The 6,365-nt window shown below is 41.5% G+C and overlaps 1 protein-coding gene across 1 annotated transcript in view; it reads left to right on the forward strand.

Annotated features, from left to right (window-relative positions):
* Window positions 1-5,950, forward strand: part of C7 (complement C7) — a 643,094-nt gene extending 637,144 nt beyond the window's left edge. Inside the window, exon 18 of the mRNA XM_078675005.1 lies at window positions 3,514-5,950. Coding sequence (XP_078531131.1) covers window positions 3,514-3,692 — 179 coding nt within the window. The 3' untranslated portion in view covers window positions 3,693-5,950. The remainder of the gene's footprint in view (window positions 1-3,513) is intronic.
* Window positions 5,951-6,365: the final 415 nt, after the last annotated feature.

Consider the following 6,365-nt stretch of genomic DNA (forward strand, 5'->3'; position numbering starts at 1 on the left):
GTCGGGCTGGCAGAAGAGGAACTCTCTGCACACGGCAAAACTGATAGTGGGGGAAGTGGCTTGGATACGCCCGTTGGGTCTGGTTCTGACGAGGAGTGAGGGGGGGACCCTGGTGATGTTCGCCACCTGCAGCAGCGCCGAGCCTGGCTCCTTCTTCAGGGTGCTTTCATTGTATGCTATTGTATCTTTTCCCCTGTGTCCGTTCCCTCCCTGTTGCAGCCTATGGCCCTAAGTGCCGCTAATGAGGCCGTCGATCTGCTTACATACGCTGATTTAATGCTAGTTGTGTGTTATTGTTTATGATGTAAAAACGGGAAAATAACATTTATTAAAAACAATTAAAAATGAATTACTTCCCACCCTTTACCCCTATAAACCCTACAACCTGCACCTAAAAAAAGATAACACAATTAACATAACTAATAATCAATAAATTAATGAATATTAATTAACAACTAATTTTTAATAAATTATAAATAAATCACTACCTGCCCATTATCCCTACATACCTCACAACCCTCATATAAAATTAGTAGCACAAATGATAATAATTAAATATCAATTAAATAAATAATACTATATAAAAACAATCATTAATGTTTTATAATTAAATTACTTCCCACCCCATAAACATATAAACCCACAACCCGTTACTGCACTAAAATTCACAAAACATTATTACATCAAATTTAAGAAGTACTAAAAATTTAACAATATATTAAAAAACATAAACAATAATTGTATAAAAAATTAACATCATATACATTTAAAATATATATTATAAATGCATAACAATAATTGAGAAACAATAGTTTAAACAATTAACATCACAGTAATGACTTCGATATTTTAAAAATCAATATTACTTGCCTTAAAATCGATGTTTTTGAAAAAGATACTCTTGCTGTCAATATTTCCATATCACAATATTTTGGACACAAAATGTTGGTACGCCGATATTTTTACTTTGATATATTGTCTGAATTCCGTGCTGCAGTGTGTGACAGGGAAAGGGCAGGAATACGTAGAATTTTATATGGAAAAATAGCAAAGTAGAAACCCCTAGCTTGCAGTAAATGACTCTTATGGCAGGTAGAAAATCCTTAATTCAGAATTGATGAGAAAGCCCCTACGACTTAAGTTAGCTTGATATACGTGATGTCAATGATATGATATGATAAAATTATTTGTTGAGCGCGCGTTCACAATTGGTTTCTTGGCACTTAGGCAGAGAGGCATTGACAGAAGCGGCGGGAGGGAACTAGTTATAGGCCTGAGAAAAAAGACATGTTTTGAGCGATTTCCTAAACTGAGGATAGGAGGGGATTTGACGCAATCCCGGGCTGAGGGAGTTCCAAAAATGTGATGCCAGGGATGAGAATCTAAGACCACCGTTTTTTTTCCGTTTAAATAAACAAGGGGTCAAAAGGTTCAAACTGGATGAGCATAGGTCACGAGATGGATAGTATTCAGGAAGTGATAAAAACAGGTCTGTGGGAGGAAAAGGCTCTGTGAATCAGGCAGCCAAGTTTGAAGAGGCTGCGCTGGGTCACTGGGAGCCAGTGTAGACTCTTAACCGCTACCGCACTACCGCGGTTTCCCGCTGTACGCAGGAATTTCAAAAATGGCTTGATCGTGACAAAGCCAGCTCGTCATCCGCGCACCACAGGTAACGTTGATGACGAGCTGGCTTTGTCATCAGCATCGAAGGGGTTAAGCAGGGGTCTCTTGCAGAGGCCAACCAGGCATTGATGTTTTCTGCCTGAGGATGCGGCGAGACCGAAAGGCCCGTGGGCTGAGGGGGTACAAGGCATAGAGGTGGATAAGAAGGTGCAGAGAGTTGTGATATGTACCCGGCTCTAATTCCTTACCATGGAAGAATCTGGTGTGGGGACTTTAGTGGCTGGGGTGTTGGGGATGAAAAATGGTGATCAGATCAGGTGCAGGGAGTGATTGTAGGTCAGTGATATCAAGGTTAGAGGTCCAGACCTGATCCAGGGTATGTCCTTTTATGTGGGTGGCTACTTTGATGTGGTGGGTGAAGTTCATTCCATTCAGCAAGTCAGAAAATTCTGCCGAGCAAGGGTTTTCACACGGGTCAGTAGTTGAAATCACCAATGATCAGGATTCTGGCATGGTTAATCGCCAGCTCAGCTATCAGATTACCAAATAATTGCGGGAAATCTGGCATATGGGCAGGGGGCCTGTAGAATAATGCACAGGTAAATGAGGAGCCTTTAGATTCAAGCTTAAAAAGGAGGCTATCAACAGAAGGGATTGTTGATGTGGTAAGAGAAGTGAAATTATGTGACTGGGAGATTATGCCCTCGACTCCCCTCCCACTTTACTCTCAAGCCTGTTGGCCTGGAGGACATAGTAGTTGTTCGGGATTGCGGCCAGAATGTCCGGGGTGGATTTGGCTGTTAGCCATGTTTCTGTTAAAAGTAGTATATCTGGCTTGATGGAGTTTAGAAGATAGAAAATCTCTAATATGTGCTTAACCATCGAGAGGGTGTTAAGATACCATATGGATAGGTTGTCCTGACAAGATCTGCAAAAAGGGGGGGAGGTGTTGGGGAGGGCGTCCCTCGGGCTGGTTGGTGGCATGTGAACAGGAAGGTAGGGGAGGTACTGCAAGTAGTGTTTTTGCGGGACAATATCCCAAGTGTGTCTAAAATTCTCCTAGTATTTGGGTTGATGGCCCACTCCCCCTGAAGGAAGTTGAGCCCCGCTGAGGAGTAACAGAGGGAGAAATGGGCATAATGCAGGGCCCCTGGCCCCGGCTGGCCGCGGACGGGCGCAGACGGACTTGCCTATGGCGCACCTTCGGCACGCCTGCACCGCATCCGTTGCGCGACGGGAAGCACATTGGCAGATATAGGCAGCAAGCACGGTGCTAATCGCGGTGCTCCGCCCCCAACTGCCACTAAGGCAAGACTGTCTGCCTGTGTGAGCCATAACAACAGCAGGCTTTACACCTTTCCAACACATCTTTCTCAACACCGCAATACACATACGATACCTCAACACCCTGTTTCTTCTACGATTTTGTGATGTAATCTGATGAACCAGTGTCTATGGGAACCTGAAAATGTTCCGAGAAGTAGCCCTTGCAACCTAAGCGATGTGCCTATATGCGTACATTTCATTTCTGCAAGCACAAGTTTGATTTTCACCTATACAGTTGCTACATAATTCTGAGCAATAGGTTGTGGCTGCTGGCTACTAATTCCCTCACAATAAAGTAATTCCAATCGGTTTTCACAAAAATAATTGGAAGTCTGATGCGATTTTATTACAAGATACCTACATACTTAAATTGAGCAGATATTTATTGATATTTTGAGCTGTGATGTGCCTGTTTGCATATCTACTTTCTTAAAGTCAAACGAAAAGTTGTGATTTTTTTGTCATTGATGCCCTTTGACGTACCCACTCCAGAAGTGTCTGTTTTATTGCATGCAAGTCTGTGTTTCTTACCTTTCATTAACAAAACCCTGCCTTCTATTCCAGGCCAAAGAAACAGGTGCATCTGCGGCGTGGGAAAGACATGTGTGGATGGTGGAATCAGCCTCTGTGTCCAGAAGGATGGCGAGCCCACCCATCACACCATGAGCGAATGCGAAGCTGGAATCCTCAAGTGCCAGGGGAAGGCTGTCACCATCCTCAGCGTAAAACCCTGTGACATGTAGAGCAAACCAGACATTTCATGCTTCATTTGTGAAACCGCTGCTGGAGATGTCACAACATCTCAACATTTGCCGCGTCTAGGTCATACTCAACACTGTCTTCGATTTTTATAGATCTTTTAAATATGGAAAGAGCGAATTGAACGATGTGTTCTGTGACTTGCGGCGACTTAACCATGATTAACAAATTAGCACGTTGAGACCTCTGTAGCTGTGTAGTACCCTATATAAATGCTGTAACTCGTGTGGTATGAAACATCGTTCATGCAATAGGTGTAAAACTGAAATATCAATTTTTAGTAGCATATCTTCTTTTATTACTCTGAAATGCACCCAGGATTCTCACTGAAGCAAATGAGGGTGAATCTAGTGTATGATGTCACAGCAGCTTGTGCAATTCAACAAGACTTCATCAACTTTCCAGAGCTTCTCACTTTTCTTGTTAGTGGTTTTCGATGATGTACGATTGGGTAGAGGGCACGCTTTTTACGATTCACTGAGTGGCACTGGCACCCTAATGCAGCAAATCCAGATGTAGATGGTTGTACCGGGCTGGAAGTACCTAGACTGTAGTACTTGTCAGTGCGCCTGAAGCAGTAAAAGGGCACACCTGACGCTGTTTAAAGCAATTATGATAGCATGTTAAAGCATTTCATGCAGTCTAATCTCTCATTTGCGGGCCAGCAGCCCTGGAAGACATTTACCATTATGCGATGTTCTTTCTTCATAGTGGAGTGTGTATTTTTCCAGATCAGTGGATACAAATTGAAATAATTACAGTTCATTATGTACTCTGTGCTTTGAATTTCTCGCTTGAAACCTCCTCAAAGAAAAATGAATTTTCAGTAAGGTGGCAATTTCGACCCATTAGGTATATTTTAAAAGATCTGTGATTGTAATGAAAAGTGATGCGAAGTAGCCATTATATTTGTGTTTATAGCGTCGAGTGCCCTTCTTTCATGTTATAGAATGCCTCAGCATTTTGGCATGCTCGCATTTTTCATTGAGGCTGCATTAAGACTTGTTTACTTTAGCAAAGCAAGGGCACCAGTCACAAATTACAATTTTTGGTGTAGTGAAGTTTAACGAAGGTGTGTAAAGAAGTAATCGGAGGTGGTAAATGCTCAGATTCTAATCCACAAAAATCAGGATGTGCCGATCAGTTAACCAGCAGATGGAATTTAGGACTGTGGTCAGACTGGTTGTGTAGTGGAAGGGGCGAGAGAGTGTGCTGAGACCCCATACAGTAAACCCATTTAATTCAGAAAAGGCAGGAGTAAGATGGGTCCCAGGTGGAAAACAGAAGGAATCACCCCATGCTCCATGAGGATACAGGGATAGTGATTTGTTTTCATCGGGAAAAATATTTCTTAGTGAAGAAAAAACAAATAGGGCAAATTGTACGTCCTTTGGGTAATGTTCAGGGGTAAATTTGTGTATGGGATTTCCAGACATCACCAAAATGCTGGAAATGTACGAACAATTGTCCCACTATAAAACACAACTTTATTTCATGGACTGTTCAGTACTTTTGCGAGGCATCAATGATTTTATATTGTTGTGGTTCATTTTCTGCTTTATTCAGGGATGATGAATATGGGGTGTTCTTGAACTATACAATGTTGTTTGCCAAGACAATGAGGCTGTAAACGATGCATTTCCTTCATCTAGACATGGCATTGACAGGGAAAGGATGAGATGCTTAGGTCGATTGTGCATTACAAGGTAACCCCAAATTACTAGATTGCTTTCAAGGCATAAGGCTAGACTCCAGCTACATATTTAAACATGTTTGGACACAGTACCCAAGCTATTCAGATACGTACCTTGTACATTGAGGAGAGAAACGGTACATAAGAGTGGCAGGGAGAGGGAAGTGGGCTGGCCCACTCTTATGCACATACATAATCATAGTATTCCCGATATTATTCAATGTTTTTCCCAAATGAAAAGCAAATGTGCAAATCGCCGGAGCCATTTTGTTTGTAACGTGGGAACGGCAGTAGCCCAATAGTTAACAGGGGTGTTTGTGAGGGGATTTATCTGTACCAGTAAATTCCTTGTGGAAAAGGAAAAATGTACATGTTACAAGTAAAAGTGCACAGCCTGGATTAAGAAAGAAACGAATAATGTTGTATTATACATTAAAAGGGGACAGATACTACACTCCCATCGTCTTGTAATTTCTATGTACTTAAGCGTGTATGAGACATAGCAAACAATTCTATTTGCTCACTTAATAAAACTTTTTTTAACAAATACATTATGTTCTTTTTTTATAATTAATCAGGAGTGATTTATATTGTGAAATTTCAAAATGCAGCAATTTGATTGTCTCATAGAAAATCATTCTGTGCCGGAGTTATCATCTAGGCAGTAAAGATGAAGACATCTGAAAAAAGAATTTGTGGAATTATAGTAAACATGGATGCTAAACAAATACGAGGCAGTCAAGGGAACAGTGGTAATAGGAAGGATATTATTGTAATAGAAACTATGGCATTCATAGCATTTGTGTAGGAAATGTTGCCCACTGGGGAGGTGTGTGCTTTGTTGTTGTAACAAATTGGCGTATTAGTTGAGAGGGTGAGGGGGCATATTACCAAGCTATAGAGATAATTATCGCTAAGTTTGGTTAGCGGGTATAAAAATATCGCTGCGCTCCGACGATTTTTA

The sequence above is a fragment of the Lissotriton helveticus genome, chromosome 2_1, assembly GCF_964261635.1.
Source record: "Lissotriton helveticus chromosome 2_1, aLisHel1.1, whole genome shotgun sequence".
Lineage (NCBI taxonomy): Eukaryota > Metazoa > Chordata > Amphibia > Caudata > Salamandridae > Lissotriton > Lissotriton helveticus.